At 48.8% G+C, this 22,209-nt stretch overlaps 1 protein-coding gene across 4 annotated transcripts in view; it reads left to right on the top strand.

Annotated features, from left to right (window-relative positions):
• The first annotated feature begins 1,352 nt into the window (after positions 1-1,352).
• Znf341 (zinc finger protein 341) overlaps positions 1,353-22,209 on the top strand; it is a 38,159-nt gene continuing 17,302 nt past the window's right edge. The window contains exons 1-8 of one of the 4 annotated variants that reach the window (XM_052724029.1): positions 1,353-1,485; positions 7,247-7,357; positions 10,507-10,703; positions 12,303-12,452; positions 13,207-13,452; positions 14,180-14,375; positions 15,757-15,847; positions 17,740-17,930. In XM_052724029.1, coding sequence (XP_052579989.1) covers positions 1,455-1,485; positions 7,247-7,357; positions 10,507-10,703; positions 12,303-12,452; positions 13,207-13,452; positions 14,180-14,375; positions 15,757-15,847; positions 17,740-17,930 — 1,213 coding nt within the window. In that variant the 5' untranslated portion in view covers positions 1,353-1,454. Of the gene's footprint in view, positions 1,486-7,246; positions 7,358-10,506; positions 10,704-12,302; positions 12,453-13,206; positions 13,453-14,179; positions 14,376-15,756; positions 15,848-17,739; positions 17,931-22,209 lie in introns of those variants that run through there. The other 3 variants (XM_052724030.1, XM_052724031.1, XM_052724032.1) reach the window with 3 other exon arrangements.

A 22,209-nucleotide genomic window follows, 5' to 3' on the forward strand; every position in this document is an offset into this window, starting at 1 on the left:
TGAGAGGGGCCTCTATCTTACACCTCTTCCCCCACCAAGACTCATGGATGAGGCGGGGGGTGGGGGGGTGGGGGGGTAAAGATATTCTAAGAGCCAGAGGTTGGGAAGGACTAGTCTCAGAAACAGTCTCAGAAACAACAGGACTACAGACAGCATTTACAGACTCAGACCAGCCACAGCTTTCTTGACCCACACAGGATCAAGCCAGTCAACATTCCAGAAGGCATGAAGGAGGAACTCCAGTCCCCATCAAGGGCTGCCTTGGGAGGGAAAGTCAGTTTCCTTCAAGGGTGTAGTCCCTAGTAGTCCCTGGTAGACCATGTTCCGGCGGATGGCCCTCCACCAATCAATACACTGGCAGACAAATTAGACTTGGTGGATTATAAACAAAACAGGAGCGGCCTTAGAGATGGCTCAGTCGGTAAAGGTACTTGCTGTAGAGCCTGAGTTCAATCCCAGGCTCTCATATGGTGGAAGGAGAGAATCGAGTCCTGAACGTTGTCTTCTGATCTTCACACATGTGCTGTGGGTGGGGTGTGTGTGTGTGTGGGGTGCAGACACTTGCCGTGTGTGTCTACACACACACACACACACACACACACACACACACACACACACACACACACACACATAAATGTAAAAAAGAGAACATGAGGGGCTGGGGAGATGGCTCAGTGGTTAAGAGCACTGGCTGCTCTTCCAGAGGACCTGGGTTCAATTCCCAGCAACCACATGGCAGCTCACAGCTGTCTGAAACTCTAATTCCAGGGGATTCAACACCCTCACACAGACATACATGCAAGCAAAACGCCAACGCACATACGTAAATAAAAAGAGGGAAGACATGAAATTGAGGGGGGGATCCCTATGAACTTGGGATAGGGGTGGCTGAGATGGGTATAGGGTCTGTGACAGAAATGGGGTCTCAGAATCAGGATGGAGAGATGTGAATAGAAATGGAGATCCCCCTCAAAGCTGGAAATAGAGGGCAAGAAAAGCCTTAAGGGAATCTAAGAGATAATGAGAGGTTAAGAGCAGGAAGAGATGAAAGGCTGGTTTCCAACCTGCGTGGCACAGTTGCAGGGTGTGGGGTGTCATCGTGACAGTTTGGTAATCCTGGTGAGGTTGGTTTGGTGTTGCAAAGTTGGAGAATACTGTGTGCCGCGATAATGGGGTGCATGTTGCAGAACTGGGGTCGGTGTCAGGGTTCGGGGGTGGCGTGCGAGCGTCGGACGTCTGTCTGTGCAGAACTGGAACCACTAGGGGACTGGGTCTCTGGTGGACAGCGGAGAAAGCTGTGTTTCCGGGGCAGGGGGCTCGGCGCCGGCTCCTGGGCGCCCCCTGGCGGTCCCGATCCCGCCGCCGCCGCCGCTGCCGCCGCCGCCGCCGCCGCCGCGGCTCCCACAATGCTTGCGTAGCCCGGCTCCGACTCCCCCGGCGGCGGCAGCTCCAAGATGGCGCAGGCGATCTTCGAGGCCCTGGAGGGTGAGCGCGCCGGGCCGGGGCAGCGGCTGTTCCGCGTGGCGCCCCCTCCCGCCGCGCCCTCGCAGCAGCGGGCCCAGGGCGCGCGGAGGCCGCGGGGCGGAGGGCGGAGGGCGCCCGGGCCGGAACAGCCGCGGGGCGGGAGGGGGCGGGAACAGCCGGGGAGCGCCGGCCTGCGGGGAGGGGGCCTCGGGACCGGAACAGCGCGGCAGCCGAAGCCGCTGGCGCGGGAGGGTGCACGCGGAGGACACAGCCGGGGGCCGGGGCCTGGAGGGACCGCGGCGCGGGAGGGCCTGGGTGGCCCGGCAGCCCAATCGGGCGCCCTGACCACCGAGAACTTCCGGAGACGCACTGTGGTCCTAAATCCAGTGCAGGGAAGGAGGCACCGCCTGTATGCACAGCTGAGTCTGGGAGAGATCACAGGCCCAACCCAGTAAACACAGGACACCCGCCGTGTGCTCCTGAGTCAGAACCGACGCCGCCCTGTGCCTGCTTGGGCCACGCTGGTCTCCGGTCACTTTGGATCCGATCCTATGATCTGCAAGATCCCCCAGGTGGCTGGGCCGCAGGCTCTGGGGCAAGCGAGCTCTGAGCGCCACCATGTGCACCTGCTGGAGTTTAGCGAGAAAGGATAGCTCTAGAGAAAGGAGTGGAGTTGGGCACAGTCGTCACCGCAGGGGGTGGAGGGTGGGGCGAACAGCTAGAGCGCACACTTGTGGGCAGAACGGGCAGAAGGAAGCAGAAGCTTGCACTTCTCTGGACCTCAGCCACCTAGCTTCTTGGGGGATGAATTCTAACCATCGAATGATGGAGCGCCTCTTGCTATCTGTAGGGGTCCAGTTTCAGTGATTCTCCCTGAAACAGTTGTCCTCACCCTCCTTCCTTTACTGCCCTACCCCACCCTACTCCTTCCGCCAAAATTGTGGGAAAGAGTAGTAAAAGAAGAACTCATCGACTACATATCGAGTTTGAGGCCAACGTGGGCACCATGAGACTTAAAAAAGCAAACAATTGGGAATATATATATATATATATATATATATATATATATATATATATATATATATATATATATATATATATATATATATCATACATATATGCACGCAACAACTTTTTTTTTCCCCGAGACAGGGTTTCTCTGTGTAGCTTTGCGCCTTTCCTGGAACTTACTTGGTAGCCCCCAGGCTGGCCTCGAACTCACAGAGATCCGCCTCTCTGCCTCCCGAGTGCTGGGATTAAAGGCATGCGCCACCACTGCCTGGCGCAACAACATTTTTTTAAAGGCCATGAATTTGAAGGAAAATGGAGAGATTATATGGGAAGGTTTGGAGGGTGGAAAGCAAAGGGAATGTTGTAATTAAATTATAATCTCAAAAATAATAAAAATATTGAAAATAAATATCCTCCAGAAAACAAAACAAACAAAACCACAAAACAACAAGAACCCAAAAAAAGACTGCAAAGACGACCCCAACCGCTGTGTTCCTTGAAGAAAATAGCAGGGATGGTGTGAATCTGGCAGTTAGGGTCATGCCCTCTTGGAGGACAGTGGGGTATTGCATTGTTTAAATGTTGCTACAAGCATGCGTTTGTGTATTGGATAATGAAAAAATTAAAAGAGAAATCGGGAAATGTAGCTTCACTGGTCTTGGATGGTCCCCAGCACCAAAATAAATAAAATTTCTGAGTGAGGGAAGAACAGCAGGTGTGTGTTGAGCCAACGGGAGGGCATCCGACCCACCAGGTGGTGGGGGCCACATTTGCAAACCCTGGAGAGAGCAAGACTTCCCATAATTCAGTTCGGCATAGGAGAGCAGCTAGAGAAAAGGCCTCCCCTGATTCGATGAAGCTTCTGAACTTTATCTTGGGATCAGTGTGGTGCTAAGAAAAGGTTTTCATCAAGGCAGCCGCATCATCTGATGTATGTTTTATAAAGTTCACCCTGGCTTCTGGGGACTGGCCTTGGGGGGTCTGACTGGCAGCAGGGAGGGGGTGAGGAGCTAGGCTAGGCAACTGAAGGGATGGAAGAGTGGATTTCAGATGCATTTGGGAGACAGAATAGGTTAGATTTGCCAGAAGTCTAGAAATGGCAGGAAGGAAGCAGTGGGCTGAGGGAAGATTCAGAGGGTGCCCCAGGGGCCTTCCTTGGAAAGACAGTGCCTGCCCTGCTGCCCCGTTTGTAGAGATGGGTGTTACCTGCGGAGACAGAAGTGGAGGATAGCCCATTTAATTTGGGGCTGGTATTTTATTTTTATTTGTATATATATGTGCACACTTACATCACAGCGTGCGTGTGGGGGTCACAGGACAACTTGCAACGGTCAGTTTTCTCCTCCCACCGTCTAGGTCCTAGAAATCAAACTCAGCTTGCCAGGTGCCTTTATCCACTGAGCCATCTCACAGGCCCAAGTATTTTATCCTGAAAAAAAGTTTGTTTTTCCTCCTAAAGTTCTAAGACACAATACAGAGTGGTCCCAAGAACCCATTTCCCCCAGCTTGTGCAACAGCCTGTGCTGTTGGTGCTGATATTGTCTTTACACTAGTGATTCTCACCCATCAATGTGAAAGAATGCAGTCGCTGCCAGCTGACGGGTTCCAGGGATCTAGAATCCTCGCTGGTCCTTTCCAAGCCACACTCTACACCCCTCTCCTTCTCCCACCATTCCCGACTCCTGGCAAACACTTATCTGTTCCTCTCCTATGAAATGTCTTTGCAAGACTCTGATGGAAGCGGAGCTTGCCTTTGAAACTTGTATATTTTGCCCATCAATTTCTTCAAGGTGCATCTAGCTTGTGTGTTTGTTGGTATTTGCTTATTTTTCCCTCGAGACAGTGTTTCTCTGTGTAGCCCTGGCTGTCCTGGAACTCTCTTTGTAGACCAGGCTGGCTTCGAACTCACAGAGATCCGCCTACCTCTGCCTCTCCAAGTGCTGGGATCAAAGGTATGCGCCACCACCATCCGGCTTAATTTGGGTTTCTGTTTGTCAGAAAAGCCACTGCTTCCCTTCTCTACCGCTGATGGTCAACTGATGGGGGCAAAGTGCATCTAGTTCCCATGTAACCGAACAGCCTGCATCAGCTCAAAGACCCTCACCCTCCTGACCGCCATACAAAGTCCCCTTGCCTTTCCGCCTGGCTGCTGCTCTGTACTCTCTGAGGCAGCCCAGCACTCTGTCCCCCAGTAAACTGTCTTCCTACCTATGGAGTGGTCTAGTTTAGTATTTTGATGAATCTGGTTTGATGGTTTCACTTATACCTATAAGTGCAGCTTCCAGGAGCTGACAACCCTCTAGCCTTTTCGAGTACACACACACACACACACACACACACACACACACGCATGCACACACACACACACACACACACACACGCATGCACACACAAATAATAAAAGTTAAAAAATTCTTAGCCAATGCTTTGCAGCAGCTCCCCCCTCACAGTTACTGACAGGCATTGTGCTAGGACATTGCAGACCGGATTTCTCACTTGGGAAGTGAGATAATGTCAAACAGTGTTGATGCTAAGGTTTTGGCACTATGCATATCCTATTCCCCAACCTCTTCCTTGACTCCTGCCTGGGAATTGGAGAGCCTGGCTCTTGCTGTAAATTTCCTTTCCCAATTTACAAAGGCAAGAGATCAGATCTCACTTCTGCGACATAGCTCTGATTCTCTTCAGACAGGACACTATGCTATCTGTCTCAGGTTCTGGTGCCTAAAGTCTCCTCAGAGCCCCTGCCGTCCAGTTGTCCCTCTCTCTGTCCATGGTGTTAATAATTCTTCTAATAAACTACTTAACTTTTTATTTGGTGTCCTCTTGAACCACCTGACTCCATCCAAAACCTAACAATGGGAAAGGGTTTACAGAAGCTGCGTGGGAGAGAATGGACCCCAGGTCTGTACCTCCCAAGATACGGAAAGAGGTGAATGGGGATGAGAGCACTGGGGACAGTGTAGGAAGTGGAGTCCAGACAAGGAACTCCTCAAGCAACTACCTTTGGGGGTGGGCGGTAGGAGACTGTAAAGAAGGACCTCCAGCAAAGAGACCCAAGAAGTGGGGCCCTGGAGCCAGGGAGAGGGTCTTGGTGTGTCAGACACCTCTGGATGGTCTTTGGTGGAAGTGAGAGCTTGAGTCTCACTAGAGGAATAGAAAAGACTGGAAAGTTGGCAAGAAGATGGAGGCATAGGCAGATGCTTTGAAGATTCAGCATTAGATATCCGATGTTGAAGGGACAGAGATGAGAATGAGGAATGCAGGGAGACTTTGTGGGGTGTGGGTGAAGAGGACCAGGAAATGGGGTTTCCCAAGGGCTCTGGGACTCAGGGTCCAGCAACGGCTTTGAGACACTACAAAATTGTTTGTTTATAGAAATTACAGAGGAAGGTGGTCTGGGGATGTCTAGGGGTATCAGTTGGTCCAGAAGAATTCTCGCTTTCTTTCTTTTTCTTTTTTGTTTGCTGGGTGGGGGTAGGTACTGGACCTTTGTACATACTAAAACCCTTGTACATGCTAAGCATGTGCTCTGCCAGTGAGACATGCTCTCAGCTTCTGTTTCCAGCTCTTTCTTTTGCATTCCAATCCCTAGAGCTCATCCTCATGATCAAGGGTGGTGTGTAGACTTCCATGTCCTTGTTTAGGAAGCAGAGTTAGGGATGGGGTAAAGAAGGGCACTTACATTACTAGGCAGCTCTTAAGGCATCTTGGGCCTAGCAAGATGGCTCAGCAGGTAAGGCCCTTGACACCCTAATGATTTACGTTGGTTCTCTGGAACCCACTGAAAGGTAAAAAGAGAACTAACGTCACCGAGTTGTTCTCTGACCTCCACATGTGCTGTGGTGCAAACAGATCTCTTGGTCTGAGGATACAGCTCAGTTGGTAGGATGCCCCGCCCCCGCCACAGCCCCGGGTTCACTCACCAACACCACATAACACTGGTTGTGCAGATGCACACCTGTAATCCCAGCACTTGGAGGCTGAGGCAGGAGGATCATCATGAACTCAAGATCAACTTAACCCTTCATAATGAGTTCAAGGCCAGCTTGGGCTATTAGAGTGAGACCCTATCTTAAAAAAAAAAGGTAGGTAGGTGATATTTTGAGAAACTCTCTTTTATTTGTTTGTTTTCTGAGACAGTGTTTCTCTGTGTAGTGCTGGTTTTCCTGGTACTCACTGTACATGTAGACCAGGCTGGCCTCTGACTAACAGAAATCACCTGTGGGTCAAAACCTCTTTGGAGGTCAAATGACCCCTTCACATGGGGTCCTAAGACCATTGGAAAACACAGATATTTACATTACAGTTCATAACAGTAGCAAAATTGCAGTTATGAAGTGGCAAGGAAAATCATTTGGGGGTCACCACACATGAGGAACTGTAATAAAGGGTCGTAGCATTAGGAAGGTTGAGAACCACTGACTTAGCCCCAGCTGTTCTGGTACTATATAGACCAGGCTAGCCTCAAAGCCAGAGATCCACCTGCCTCTACCTCCTGAGTGCTGGGATTAAAGGCATGTACCACCACAGCCAGTTTTGAGAAACTTTCATATAACACCTGCTCCCCTAACAGCATGTAGTCCTTCCCTACATGAGGTTTAGGAATGTAATCTTTACTCTGAGACCATGCTTCGAGCCTCACATCCTGGAATCTTGCAGTGAAGTAGAGAGAAGAGATCTTGGGGTTTTGAGGTAGAGCTGGCTTGTGAGGGTGAAGTTAGAGTGGAAGCTGGGCCCACTTCCTCACAGGCTGCATTTCCTGTCTCAGGAATGGACAATCAGACTGTTTTGGCTGTCCAGTCGTTATTGGATGGCCAAGGAGCAGTCCCTGACCCAACAGGACAAAGTGTCAATGCACCGCCTGCCATTCAGCCGCTGGGTGAGTATCTGCCCTGTCCATCAGCAGAGGGCAAGTGGCTCCCATGCAGAACATGTGAGGGTCATGGGGCATGGGAGAGACTGTCCTCTGGTGTCTGAATTTCCTCCCTTCCTCCTGCCTGCACCTGTCTGTGCCTTTCTCTGTCCACTGCTTAGAGAATTGGGGTAGCCGGCATCATCATTGGGAATGTCCAGGAGCCTTGATACTTTACAACCTTCTCCCTGGAAGTCATGTTTCAGCTTCTGTAGAAAGAGAACAACCAGATTTTTCCAGTTTATGGAGCAAGCCTCTGACACCTAGAGAAGGAAAGGACTTCTCTGGAAGTCCCGTGACTCTTTATTAATTAATTAATTAATTAAAAAATTTTTTCTTGGGGGCCAAGTCTCATAAAGCCTTGACTGGCCTCAAACTTGTTATTTAAAGATGATGGTTTTAAACTCCTGATCCTCATACTTCTGCCTCCCGAGTGTTAGAATTGCAGGTGTCTTCCACCATGCAGCCCACAGACATTTGAACACTTGAGAATCACTCCAGGTACACAGAAGTAAACACCTGGGCTTAAATTATAATTAAGAATATGTATGTGTGTATATATATATATATATATATAGAGAGAGAGAGAGAGAGAGAGACAGAGAGAGAGAGAGAGAGAGAGACAGAGACAGAGAGAGAGAGACAGAGAGAGAGACAGAGAGAGAGAGAGAGACAGGGTCTCTCTAGGTAGCTCTGTCTGGCCTAGAACTTGATATGTAGATGAGACTGGCCTTGAACTCACAGAGATCTGCCTTCCTGTCTTTTTTTTTTTTTTTTTTTTTTTTTTGGTTTTTCGAGACAGGGTTTCTCTGTGTAGCTTTGCGCCTTTCCTGGTACTCACTTGGTAGCCCAGGCTGGCCTCGAACTCACAGAGATCCGCCTGTCTCTGCCTCCCGAGTGCTGGGATTAAAGGCGTGCGCCACCACCGCCCGGCCTTTTTTGTCGGGTTTTTTTTTTTTTTTTGATGCCTTCCTGTCTTATGGTAAGATGTAGGTTCTTATTCCCATAGTTCTTAGTCTGTCCAGGGTAGGCAGGTTAGCTTCAGTTTCAACAGTTTTAGAAAAAGGGTAATTGTCCTACCACATAAGAATCTTATAAGAGTATTTAGGACTTGGCGTTAGCTGATGTATGTAAGAAATGGAAGTTTCTGAGGTCAGCAAGATGGCTCCCGCATAGAAATGCTAGCTGCAAGTCTGCTGATCTGAGTTGGATCCCTGGAACTCACATGCTAGAGGGAGAGAACCCCCCCTGCGGGTTGTTCTCTGACCTCCATGTGCAAGCCATGGCGCAATCATACAGCCACCTGCTAACATAAATGTGGAAGAAGAGGAAGAGGCGGCGGCAGCCTCTGTGAATCCCAGAAGCAGAGGCAAGTAGGATCTCTGTAGATTCAAGTTTGAGGGAAACCTGGTCTACATAATGAGTTCAAGGCCAGCCAGGGCTGCATGCTAAGACCTTGTCTCAAACAAACAAGCAAGCAAACAAACAAATAAAAAAACAAAACATTAGCAACAACAGCAACAAAACCTAACCTAAACCAAGAAAGAAATGGAAGCTTCCACTGGTTTCCTCACAGATGAAGCTAATGTTTCTCTCCCTGAAGCCCTGACTGACTGTCTCTAGAGCTGTTCTGACTTTGCCTTCACCCCATAGTCCGATGGATCCCCCTGTTCCCACTTTGGTTTCCATCTCCTGGCCAACATGAAGGGGAAGAGGGAAGAGGGAAAAGTTATATCCGTTCTCTTATGTGTTGTTTGTTTTTGGTTTTATGATTAGGACTTCATATGTAGCCCAAGCTGGTCTAGAACTCTAGATCCTCCTGCCTTAACATCCTGGGTGCTGAGATTATAGGTACATGCCACCACAGCCAGCCATATCTTTTCTCTTTAAGAGGAATTTGCATAGATTTATACTTCTGCCCTTATCCCATTGGTCAGAACATAGTTATATGGTATGCCGCCTAGCAACAAAGCAACTTGGGAAAAATATACTTTAAGTAAGAAGTCATGCCAGGCAGTGGTGATGCTCATCTTTAATCCCAGCACTCAGGAAGCAGAGGCAGGTGGATCTCTGAATTCAGAGGCCAACCTGGTCTACAGAGCGAGTTCCAAGATAGCCAGGGCTACACAGAGAAACTCTGTCTTGAAAAACAAAACAAAAAAGTAAGAAGTCATGTTTCCTACTAAAATCTGTACTAGTCTATAAGAAGAATACAATGAATATTGATGCCAGGTTTGGGGATATATCAATGGCTTTGACAATCAATCACACACACACACACACACACACACACACACACATTGAGTAATAATTGGACACTTGAGCTACAGTGTGCTTTAAGATACCATATGTGGCTGTTGTTAGCTATCTCTGGCCTTGAAGTGGCTTTTCATTTATTCAGCACATACCCTTTGAAGACCTTCTAGGTGCCCAGGATGTATCACAGCCACAATGATAAATAAAACACATTTCTTTCCCTTAGAGAACACACAATCTGGTGGTAGTGAGAAAATTATATTTGTGGGGCCAGCCCAGAATAAAGAACTGTGGCCCTGACTGTAAGAAGACCGGCCTGGGTGCGAGGATGGGGGAGCTGACTCCCAATTAGGAGTTTTTGCAGAGGCCTAGGACACACGAGATGACTCAACTGCCTGTAAGTCCAGCTCCTCTGTTGATAAATCTTTATAAAGACTTCCTAGAGCTGACGAGCTTTGCAGCGTAAGTTGATCTGAGATGCACCAGGACAAGGGAAGAGTGAATGCAGAGGTATGAAGACATTGCTACATGGCCCACTGGAGACTGTCGAGTAAATTCAGTCAAAACAGAGTCTGTATTTCTCAACTTTGGAGTGAAGTCACTACCGTTTCCATATTTCAAATTATTTGATAGCTGACTGCCCATGGCTGGCTCTTCCTGAAGGTCCTGTTGGGCTCTGAACATTCCTAGGAAGCGCATGGTTGATGCCGACACCACATGGCAGGTCATACTGTTTTCAGACTTGTCCTGAGGCCAGCTGTGGTACCCCATTCTTCTCTGTGATCCCCCTGATTCATTCTTGCTTTTTTTTCATTACTCCACTCCATGTGTGACCTCTTCAACTCCTGGCCTGACCCCAGATGATGAGGATGTCTTTCTCTGCGGGAAGTGTAAGAAGCAGTTCAACTCACTGCCAGCCTTTATGACCCATAAGCGTGAACAGTGCCAGGGGAATGCCCCTGCCCTGGCCACAGTCTCACTGGCTACCAACAACATCTACACACCTTCTGCAGCCCCTGCTGCCGTCCAGCAGGCCCCGCCTCCTGCCAACCGCCAGGTAGTCCTTCATTCTTTGTTGATTCCTTTAGAAGGTCTGATTCTGCCCGCTTTTCTAAGGCATCAGAAAAGCATCACTTCTTTTCGTCACTAATCTCTTTTCTAAGTGTGCTTTCCCCAACACCTGGGGTATCCTTATTCTTGCTCTGGAGCTTGCTTTCCACGTGTGTCTCATCTATGCTGATTTCCGTGGTATCTTTTGTTTTGTTTTTCCTTTCTTTCCTCCATTTTTTCTTCTAGTCAGCTGTTGAAGTTTACAGTTTGCCTGCCCTGAGAGTTTTCTTCTTCTTCTTCTTCTTCTTCTTCTTCTTCTTCTTCTTCTTCTTCTTCTTCTTCTTCTTCTTCTTCTCCTCCTCCTCCTCCTCCTCCTCCTCCTCCTCCTCCTCCTCCTTCTTCTTCTTTTGGATTTTTTTTTTTTTTTGGTTTTTTGAAACAGGGTTTCTCTGTGTAGCTTTGCTCCTTTCTTGGATCTCGCTCTATAGCCCAGGCTGGCCTCGAATTCACAAAGATCCGCCTGCCTCTGCCTCCTGAGTGCTGGGGTAAAAGGCATGTGCCCCCACTGCCCAGCAAATGTTTGAATAAATAAATAAATTATACCTTTTTCAGTCCATGAAATGCTGAGATGGGGTGGGAGGTTACCACATTATATTATGTATGATAGTTGGAGCAGAACTTTGAAGCAGACACTCAAGAGGTGAGGGAATAAGGCTTGCATATATAAAGTGTGCTCCTTCACTAGCAGGTGCAAAGGCTCTAAGGTTGAAGTGTACTGGGGTGTCCCAGGAGCTACAAGGATGACAGAGTGACTGGGCCTGAGTGAGTAAGGGAAGGATCAGATCATGTGGGCCCTGTGGGCTTTTACTTAGATGTAGGGGCCACTGGAGAATCTTGAGAAGAGGGACCTAGACTGACCTACGCTTTACCCATGTGCACTGCTCTGTGAACACTGAGTGCTTCCCTAGAACAGAAGGCAGGAATATTATTGCTGGACCAAAAGTCCATGCCTTTCGGAGAGATGAGACTCCTCCTCGTTGGCAGATGACTAGTTGGAGGCTCAGAGCCGTAGAGCGGCTTGCTAAGAGTCAAGTGACAGGGAGCAGCCAGGTGGAAAGGCTCTTGAACCCGGGTCTTTCACTTCATTTCTGTAGTTCGTGTTCTTCCTTTTCCTTTGTTTTTTAGGTTTATTCATTTTACTTTATGTGTGAGTGTTTTGACTGCATGTGTGCCTGCCTGATGCCCTTGGAGATCTGAAGAGGGCATCTGGTCCCCTGGATGGAGCTGGAGTTACAGGTGGTTGTGAACCACCATTGGGTGCTGAGAATCGAACTTGGGTCCTCTGCAAGAGCAGGCAGTGCTCTTAACCACTGAGCCATTTCTCCAGCCCCTTGTTTTTGTTTTTAAACAGTCTTCCTATGTGGCCCAGGGTAGTCTAAAACTTACTACATAGTATGTTAACCTCAAACTCTTAGAAGTCCTCTGGCTTCCCAGGTGCTAGGATTTCAGATGTAGACTCCTATGTGTGACTTGAACTTAGGTATTTCACATCACCCTTCAGCTTCCTTATGGAGTCTCAGACATGCCCTGCTCCTCTCTTGCTCAGATCTCCACATACATCACAGTGCCCCCGTCCCCACTGATCCAGACCCTAGTGCAAGGGAACATCTTGGTGAGTGATGACGTGCTCATGTCTGCCATGTCGGCCTTTACATCCCTGGACCAGCCTATGCCTCAAGGGCCTCCACCTGTGCAGGTAAGGTGGCAGGGACTTCTCATGGGGCTCTTTTTTTTTCCTTCTTGCAATGCTGGGGGCTGACCCCAGGGCCTTGTACATCTCTCAAGAGTTCCATTCCAGGCCTGCAAACTAACTCCTGTGAAATCAGAATATTGTCGAAGAAAATGGCTTTAGCTCCAGCTCCCCTACATGGAAGGGACTAGCTGCCTTCTCTGGCCAGCCCTGCCGAGGAATGGAGCCGTGACAACCACTGTCCAGCTATTTGGAGTCCTGTTTTTATTCTCCGTCCATTAGAAAAAAGTAGAAAATATAGTGGCTCCTTGAGATTTTCCAGTACACATAGGTGACCAGCCACCAAGACCAGATTTCAGACTCCCAGAGGGGAAGGAGCTGGTCCCCTGAGCCCCACTATTGGTACATTCTAGTAAGCAGCTGCTGGGTGGTCATTGTCCTGGGAAACGGCCCAAAGTCAGTCTTGAGTCGCCAGTCAAGAGCCAGTCCTGCTTTACAAACTTTTCTTTTTCTTTTATGCAATGGCCTTGGTAGGCCTCCGCTGTTGACACAGTATCCCCAAGGCAGGCTAGCTTAGCCAACCTCCCTAGAGAAGAGGAGCAGCCCCGAGCTGACGTCCCTGACATTCTCCCAGCTCTTTGTTTCTTCCCCTGTCTCAGTGCTGTCCTCTGAGCTGCCCAGTGCGTTACCGTCCTTTCCACGCGCTGGCTAAAGCCTTTCCGGCTGACTTCAACACTGTCGTTTTCTCTTGTGATTGCAGAACAGCTTGAACATGCATCCAGTGCCCAACTACCTCAGCCAGCCTCCACCACCTCCTCCACCCCCTCCACCCTTGCCCCCGCCTCCCCAACCTCCACCTCCTCCTCCCCAGGCCCTGGGCCCTTCTGGGCGGTCCAACCCTGTTGGGAACAGTGTGGTGGAGGTGTACAGTGCGGCTGCGCCCATGGCAGGGAATGGAACAGTGGAGATCCAGGCACTGGGGATGCAGCCCTACCCACCCCTGGAGGTGAGCAGAGGCCGTGGTGTGGTGGAGTGGTCAGGGACACTGGGCACAGTCACGCCAGACCCTGTGCCAAGGCCACCACAAAGGCAGACCCAGCATCTTCTCATGAGCGCCTGTGTCAGGGAGAGGAGGGCTTTGGTCAAAGCGTGCAGTCTACAGATGGGACACACAAACTGTGGGAGGGCTGCGTAGGGGCCATGTAGCAGAGTCTGGGTTTAAACCCAGACAGCTGAGCCGCAAAGCTGCTTCATGAAGTTTGTTCTTTTTCTGTGTGTGCGTGTGTGTGTGTGCGTGTGTGTGTGTGTGTGTGTGTGTGTGTGTGTGTGTGTGTGTGGGTGTGGTGTGTATACACTCATATGCTAGCATGTCTGGCCGTCTGTCTGTCTCTCTCTTCTTTTCTTTCACTTATTTAGTGGATGGGGGCATGTGTATGGCAGTCAGAGGACAACTTGTGAGAATTCACGCTCCTTCTACCCTGTGGGCTCAGGGGATCAAACTCAGGTCATGAGTCTTGGTAGCAAAGGCCTTTACCCACTGAACCATCTTACTGGCCCAGTTCATGAAGCTCTAAGGGGTCTTGGGAGTAATTGCCTGGGTGAGGCAGGTGCAAGCTTGGGTGCTGATGGAATGGCAATGATTGAAAGCAGCTAGGACCACAGTGATGGTCCACAAGGGTCCCCTTATCCTGTCCCTTCTAAGGCTCTCCCCCCTCACAGTGCTGTCCTTCTAGGTGCCAAACCAGTGTGTGGAGGCTCCGGTGTACCCCACACCCCCAGTGTACAGCCCTGGCAAACAGGAATTCAAACCAAAAGGACCCGGCTCCACTGCCCCCATGACCAGTGCAACTGGGGACACAGTGGCCACCTTTGACTCCTCACCAACGCTGAAGACCAGACGTTCTAAAGGTGCCAGTGGACTCCCTGAAGGTTGGCCGCCCACCCTCCCTGGGCATCTTCCCTTGGCATTGGCCTCCCCACAGGCTGCTTGGTTCTAGTCTTTGCTGTAAAGATGGGTAAGGTTGAGTTTGGTGCCATGTACTGGAAAACTTGAACTGGTGGTGACTTCAGAATGATAAGGGTTTTCTTTCCTTAGACCAGGAGCAGAAAATCGGGGAATTCTGTGCCATGATCACCAAGCAGCCACGTTACTTCTGTTGTTCTGTTTCTCTGACCCTGGAGCATGGCTTCGTTTGTCAAAGTGCCTTGTCACCCAAGGTGACTGCTTCAATGCCAGTCATCAATTTGTATTCCAGACAGTATGAAAGAGGAGGAAGGGAAGGGTACAAGGGGAGCCTCCCAGCTTCCAGGAGTCCTGTATGAGACTTTCTTCATATACAGTCATGTGGCCATGCTTAGCTGCAAAGGAAGTTAGCAAATGTTTGTCTTAGCCAGGAGCAGGAAGGAGGCAAAAGTGGCTACCAGTTACACCCGCTGTGGTCTTCCCCCTTTTAGAGAGCCGAAGTATGGAGTCAGAGCAGAGTCAGAGCCAGAGAGTAGATGTGGTGGGGAAAGGAACCGGGAATGTTTTTGTTGTTGTTTGTTTGGTTGGTTGGTTTTGTTTTTTTCAAGACAGAATTTCTCTGTGCAGCCTTGGCTGTCCTGGAACTCGCTGGCCTCACACTCACACCTGCCTCTGCCTCCCTGAGTGCTGGGATTAAAAGTGTGCTCAACTAGGAATTTTAAGGGCTTCCCTTTCAACCTCTTTTTTCCCCTTCTTCCTGAAAATACATTAATATCAGTGCATCACCCACTGGGATTTAGGGCTTGGCTCAGGGTCTCCTCCACGTCAGTCACTCACAGTTTAATGGGAGAGATGGGGAGGAAATAAGTCGGTATTGATGAGTTTCTCTAGGATGGAGATTATAGGGTAGAAAAGGACGCAGCCTACCTATCCAGATGGAAGGAAGTAGTCATGTAGGTATTGAGGGGCAAGCTTTCCTGGCAAGGGAACCAGCAGGTACAAAGTCCTGGGATGAGACCATGCTTGGGGGCATCAAGATTAGCAAGGAGCCCATTGCAGGATGGAGGGAATTCTGAAGTTGGCAGATACAGAGGACACGGAGTGCTGAAAGCCATAGCAGAGATGGTGGATTCCATCAGGAGCAGAGAAAGCCTTAGAGGGGGCTTGGTCCGGCTTTCCCTCCAGAGCGAATCTTGGGCTTTTCCTCTTATACTGTCTACAGACAGATGGAGATGTGCCAGGGCACATGCTCTCTGTCAGGCACAGGGGAGAAATGGTTGGAGGTTTCCCCTGTCCCCTCAACTGGGCCCCCAGCCTGACCATTCCTCTCCTTCCTTGTCTTTTCAGCTGCAGGGAAGCCAAAGGCCCAGAAACTGAAATGCTCCTACTGTGACAAGTCATTTACTAAAAACTTCGACCTTCAGCAACACATCCGAAGGTAGCTGCCAGGTAGCCCTGTGGGCAGGGGCCTCCAGCACAGCTCCGACTAGGGACCACCTGCAGTGGAGGGAAGTGAGGCCCCCTTCTCAGGCCCTGTGTCCATCTGTAGACCTGCTGTACAGAGGAGAAGGGTTCCCCACATTCTTCTCAAACCCAAGGGCCAGGCATACCCACTGAGACAGGAAGATTGGCATGTCTGTATGGTGGGTACCCTTGAACTGAGAGAGGCTGTGCACACACATGAGGCTGCCTGTCTTCCGGCTGCAGAAGGGTTAGCCTGCAGGCTGTGAGATGTATCAGGATAGCTCACTGAAGAGGATCCTTCTTGCCCCAAGAATGTGGAGTCCACCTGTGAAATGGTAGGGTGGGCAGGCTCAGCAGCTCCTCACAATGGGATACATTAGTATGTGGGGGAATTTGGGGGTCAGTCATGGCTCTGGTGTTGGAAAATTCAGAACGATGTGGTGAGATGATTTCGGCTTCAATCCCTAAAGAGTCACTGGAAGAAGTCTCAGGTTTGGGCTAGTCTGTCTTTAACACCTGCCATGAATTTGTTCATTTCTGAGAGAGAGAACCAAGGGCCCATCCTAGGTTCCAGACACAGAGCACGACTTCTGTCTAGATCAGGGCCTCCCAACCCTGGCATTATTGGGCCCGGGGCCTGGGGTCGAGTCATGCTGACTGTACTTTGTGGAATATTCCACACTGTCCTCAGCTTCTGAGAGGAGATGTCACCACCACCTCTGCCCACAGCTGTGACAGCCAAAAATGTTTTCAAACATTGCCAAATGTTGCTGGAAGCAACCTGGATGTCATGGGGAATATTTGGCAATACTGAAAATGTCCAAATTGGCACTGTTAACCTCGAGTGGCTATTAGAACTTGGCTAGGGCCGCTGAGAAACAGACTTTCAAATTTCACTGTCATGTAGCCAAGTGTGACTGGTCCTGCATGGCTGATATCTACCTTACCGGGTGGTGCCACTTTGGATCTTCAGTGACATTGTTTTTATAATCACTGAGTTTTTCCATTACTGCATTTCACTTTTTTAAATTAATTAACTTGTTTTTTCAAGATTTGTTTATTTTAATGTGCGTTGGTGTTTTGCCTGCATACATGTCTGTGTGAGGGTGTCAAGTCCGTAGAACTGGAGTTACAGACAGTTGTGAGCCGCCATGTGGGTGCTGGGAACTGAACTGTGGTCCTCTGGAAGAGCAGCCAGTGCTCTCAACCCCTGAGCCATCTCTCCAGCCCCCATTACTGCATTCTCAATACATAAGTATTCATAAAAAATGGTGTTCCATATTCAATGATAGCCAATAGGGAGCTTCTCAAAATTATTTTAAAAGCTGGGCATGGTGGCACACACCTTTAATCCCAGCACTCTGGAGGCAGAGGCAGGTGGATCTCTGTGAGTTTGAGGAGATGGCTCCATAGGTAAAGGATTTGCTACCAAGCCCAATAACCTGAGTTAAATTTCTGGTGATCCACATGGTAGAAGAGAAACAACTCCCACCTACAAGATGTCCTTTGACTGCCACACATGTGCTGTGGCCCTGTGGCACATTCATGCCTGCACACACACACACACACACACACACACACACACACACACACACACACACACACACGTTTCCTACTTGATGTTTCAACAGTCAGCAAATTGGTCATCTCAAATGTGAGGTGGCCATGGAGAAGGTCTGCTGACTGAGCAGCTCAAGAGCTAGGTTTCTACCTTTGGTCTGTCTGCCCTGGCGGGAGAACAGGTCCTGGTGCTGTCAGGGTGATGGCCGGCAGCATCTCTAGGCCTTCCTGGTGGCTGTGAGCTCCCTGGGTAGAGGCCACGTCCCTGTTTCTACACAAGAATGCTGACTGACCTTGTTCCTACAGCCACACTGGGGAAAAACCCTTCCAGTGCATTGCGTGTGGCCGCGCCTTTGCCCAGAAGTCTAATGTCAAGAAGCACATGCAGACTCATAAGGTGTGGCCTCCAGGGCGCAGTGGTGGCACCATCTCTCGAAACTCTGTCACAGTACAGGTCATGGCTTTGAACCCCAGCAGACAAGAAGAGGAAGACACAGGTGAGTGGAGTGGGTGGAGCCGCTCTCCCGGCTCATCCCTTCTGGAGCTCCAAAGGTGCTGTCTGATTGTCTGTGGTACTGGAGACCAAACTCAGGTCTCAGCACCATGCCCAGCCCCAGCCTCATAGGTTTTGTTGCTAGTTGGGTGACTTCCATGACTTCAGCCTACTTTATCTGTGAAATGGAACCTGGAGAGCTGGGTGTGGTGTACACGTATCATCCCAACCTTGGTGAACCTGAGATGGGAGGATCAGGAGTCCAAATCCAGTCTGTGCTGTACAGCAGCCTATCTAAAGAAGGGGCATGGGGTGAGAGGAAGGATGCCACGTATATAATATATGTGACATTGCTCTAATACTGTGCTGGGCAGACGGAGATATCACTCACTAATTAATTGCTATCTGTTTCTGGCTGGCCCTGGATCCCATATTAGAATCCATTTCCTTCCTCCCTTCCTTCCTTCCTCTCCCTGTACCCTCCCCCTCCCCTGGGTCTCATGTAGCCTGAGCTAGCCTGGAACTTGCTATGTAGCTGAGAATGACCTTGAACACCTACTCCTCCTGCCTCTGCCTCCCGAGTGCTATGATTTGTAGCTGAAGTTTTCTTGGTCCCACCTGGCTCCCACAGTACCACAGTCCCGCAGCTGCTCAGACCCAAATGAACACACAGAGGCTTAATATTAATTAAAACTGCTCAGCCATTAGCTCAGGCTAACTACTGACTAGCTCTTACACTTAAACTCAGCCCATTTCTGTTAATCCATATGTGATCACATTTTCCATGGCTTTACCTGTGTGCCATTACATGCTGCTCCCTGAACAGTGGGCTGACTCAGCCTTCCTCTCCTAGAATTCTCCTTGTCTGCTTATCCTGCCTATACTTCCTGCCTGGCTACTGGCCAATCAGCATTTTATTTATCAACCAATTTGGAGCAACACATTTTCACAGCATACAGAAAGCTAGCCACAGCACTTCCCCTTTTCTTTTTTTTTCAAAAAGGAAGGTTTTAACTTTAACGTAGTAAAATTACATATAATAGAACAGTTATCAAGCAAGAATCACAGTTACAATATCCAGTCCACTTATATTTGGCAAATTCAAAGAAAATATTCTACTTATTCTATATTTGTTAAGTCTAAGGTTTCATATCTAACTTATCTTTTGTCATAACTAAGAAAAGTTATAACTGTCTAGTCTTCACCTACATCAAAGACCTCAGAAGGATATAATATGAGAAAGCAGAACAGCAAGGCAATAAAGGCGCAGGTTAGACAGGAAGAAGCTAGTTCTTTTTGGAAGCTACAGTGGCATGTTGAGCTAAGGTTAGCTGGTGGCTATTCCTGTTTCTCTGATCTCTACGGCTTTCACCCCTGTATTTGGCTCTGTGTTTCTTATTTAAAAGACTGTTTAGAAATTTGTCTACAATGATTACCTCAGACCTGAGCTACTTTTGTTTTGTTTTGTTGTTGTTTTTTATTTTTCAAGACACGTTTTCACTGTGTAGCCCTGGCTGTCCTGTCACTCAGTAGACCAGGCTGGCCTCAAACTCACAGAGATCCCACCTGCCTCTGCCTCCCGAGTGCTAGAATTAAAGGTGTGCACCACCACCACCTGGCTACTTTAGCTGGTTCTACGTGGTGCCAGAGGTTGAATCCAGGGCATTGTTTGTTTGTTTGGTTGGTTGGTTGGTTTTTTGAGACAGGTTTTCTTTGTGTAGTTTTGGTACCTGTCCTGGGTCTCGCTCTGTAGACCAGGCTGGCCTGTCTGAGATCCTCCTGGCTCTGCTTCCCGAGTGCTGGGATGAAGGGCATGTACCACCGCTGGCCAGGGCAAGCACTAGTCTGCTGAGCTCCATTACTAGCCCTCAGAATCCATTTTCAGTGCTCCAGGCAGTCCCTGTAGTCAGCAGTTGAAACTATTCAATCTCAGCAGGCAGCTGCTCTTCAGATGTTCTATGGGAGTCTCATTCATCCAAGCCTTTGGGTACTCCCCAGCTAACAGTCCTGTCTAAACACTGGTTTACTTCTCTCACATAGGGGTTGGGGACTCACTAGGTTGATAAATAGAACTCTCAGGAGATTCACGTGAGTACCATAATGTAATTTGAAGTTTTCAGTAGCCCAACATGGTAGCACATGCCTATAATCCTAGTACTTGGGAGGCTGAGGCAGGAGGATTGTGAATTTGAGGCCAGCCTGAGCTACATAGCAAAATCTTATCTCAGAAAAACAAAACAGGAGGCTATAGAGATGGCTTAGCAGTCAAGAGTCCTTGCTGTTCAATCATGAAGACCTGAGTTCCGATCCCAGCACCCACATCAGGTGGCTTACAAATATCTGTAACTACAACTCCAAGGGATCTGACGCCTCCTTCTGACTCTCTCCAGCACCCACTCACACACACACATAGACACACATAAGTGAAATAAATAAAATAAAATTTGAGATAAAGTTAATATATTTTACTGAACCTGATATACTGTTGTCTCGCAGGTAACATAAAGGAATTGTTGAGGTCCCTTTTTCTTTTTGGAGTTGAGTCTGGAACCTGGGCTCTTCTGCTCTTCCACAGAGCCACACCCTGTAAATGGATTTTTCTTTGGGCCACCAGCTCACAAAAAACAACACAGAGACTTCTTAATAATTATGAAAGCTCAGCCTTAGCTTAGGCTTGTTCCTAACTGGTTCTTATGACTTCATTTAACCCATATCTTTTAATCTATGTTCTTTTACGTGGCTTGGCTACCTTTGCTCTGTATTGCTCATCCTGTTTCCTCTGTGTTCAGCTGGCAATTCTGCCTCTCTTCCTCCCAGAGTCCTCTCTGTGCAGAAATCCCACCTGTACCTCCTGCCTAGCTATTGGCCATTCAGCTCTTTATTAAACCAATCACAGTGACACATCTTCACACTGTATAAAGGGATATTCCACAACACACAACACCCCAAAGCCATATATTTGCTTATGTATATATTTGCTTACTAAATTTTTAAAATCTGGGACTGGCTGTCTTCTAGCTCTTACTTGTCACCTATGACTTGTGGCCACTGTAGAGGACAGTGTAGAGCCAGAGCCACGGTTCTTTCCCCCCAAGCACCAGGGCAAGCAGCCCCAGCCACATGCCAGCCACATTTGCTAGGCAAGTGCCAGGGGACCACTTTTGTCTGACCCACTGGTGCTGTTGGAGCTGGCCCTCTTTTGCTCCGGGATTCTTGCTTTCTGAACTTCTGCAGGCCCAGCAGTAGAGGCCACCCATTCAGCACACATTATGGAGCCTACTGTGTGCCAGGCCATGGGCTGCAGAGGTGAAGGATCAGGCTTCTGCTGTCAGGGACAGTGAGGGATGCTCTAGTTAGCAAAGAATGACAAAGCAAAGGTAAGTTGTGGTTAGAAAGGCCTGGGAGAGGATAGCCATGCCCGCCTCGATTCCCTTCTTGCCACATGATGGTGATGGTGGTGATGATGTTGATGATGATGTCAGCACTGACAGGACCCTACAACAGACCCATGTTGTTCCAGACTCATGTGCATCATTCATTTTATTGCCCCAATTCTATTAGAGTAGATGCCATTATCCCCATTTTTTATGAGTGAAGCCACCAAGGTCCAGACAGATCATGTTTCCTGGAGGGACATGGCATTTTTTCTTTAGTCACTACTAGGTATGGACACATGTAGTGCACTATGATAGAGTATGATAATAAGTCTTTATCTATTAAGGGTCATCTTCAAAGTCAAGCTTCATAGCAGGCTGAGGGGAAATAGACTTAGGAGCTTCCTATCACTCTAAAAATCAGATAAGTAAGTCCAAGTTCAAGTCAGATCACACGGTCTGACTCAGTCCCCTCCCTGGGAGTTGCAGTGGGGATGAGTACTTCCTAGGAACCCCCAGAAATCCTTAGACAGAGTTATAAGCCATGCTGCTGAAGGATCTGAAAACTCTGCAATTTTATCTGATTTTTTGGTGGTAGCACAAGGCTTTGAACTGAGGACCTCAGGAATGCTAAATAAGCCCTCTACTGCTGAAAAAAAAAAAAAAAAAAAGAAAGGCCTGGGAGACAGCCTGAGTATGCCTATGAGTGTTCAGTTTCTAACACCCATGGAGAGGTCAGAGTCCGAGAAGGTAGAGATTGGGGCAGAGGTCACTAGCTGTCTCTCAGTCAGAATGTATTTCAAGGGCTGTGGATGCACCTCAGGATAGAGTGTTTGCCTTTATGCAGGATGCCCTGGGTTCAGTCCCCAGCACTATATAAACTGACGTGGTGGCACAGACTTGTAATCC

This window comes from Peromyscus californicus, unplaced genomic scaffold (genome assembly GCF_007827085.1).
Source record: "Peromyscus californicus insignis strain IS unplaced genomic scaffold, ASM782708v3 Scaffold_7__1_contigs__length_154581171, whole genome shotgun sequence".
Taxonomy (NCBI): domain Eukaryota; kingdom Metazoa; phylum Chordata; class Mammalia; order Rodentia; family Cricetidae; genus Peromyscus; species Peromyscus californicus.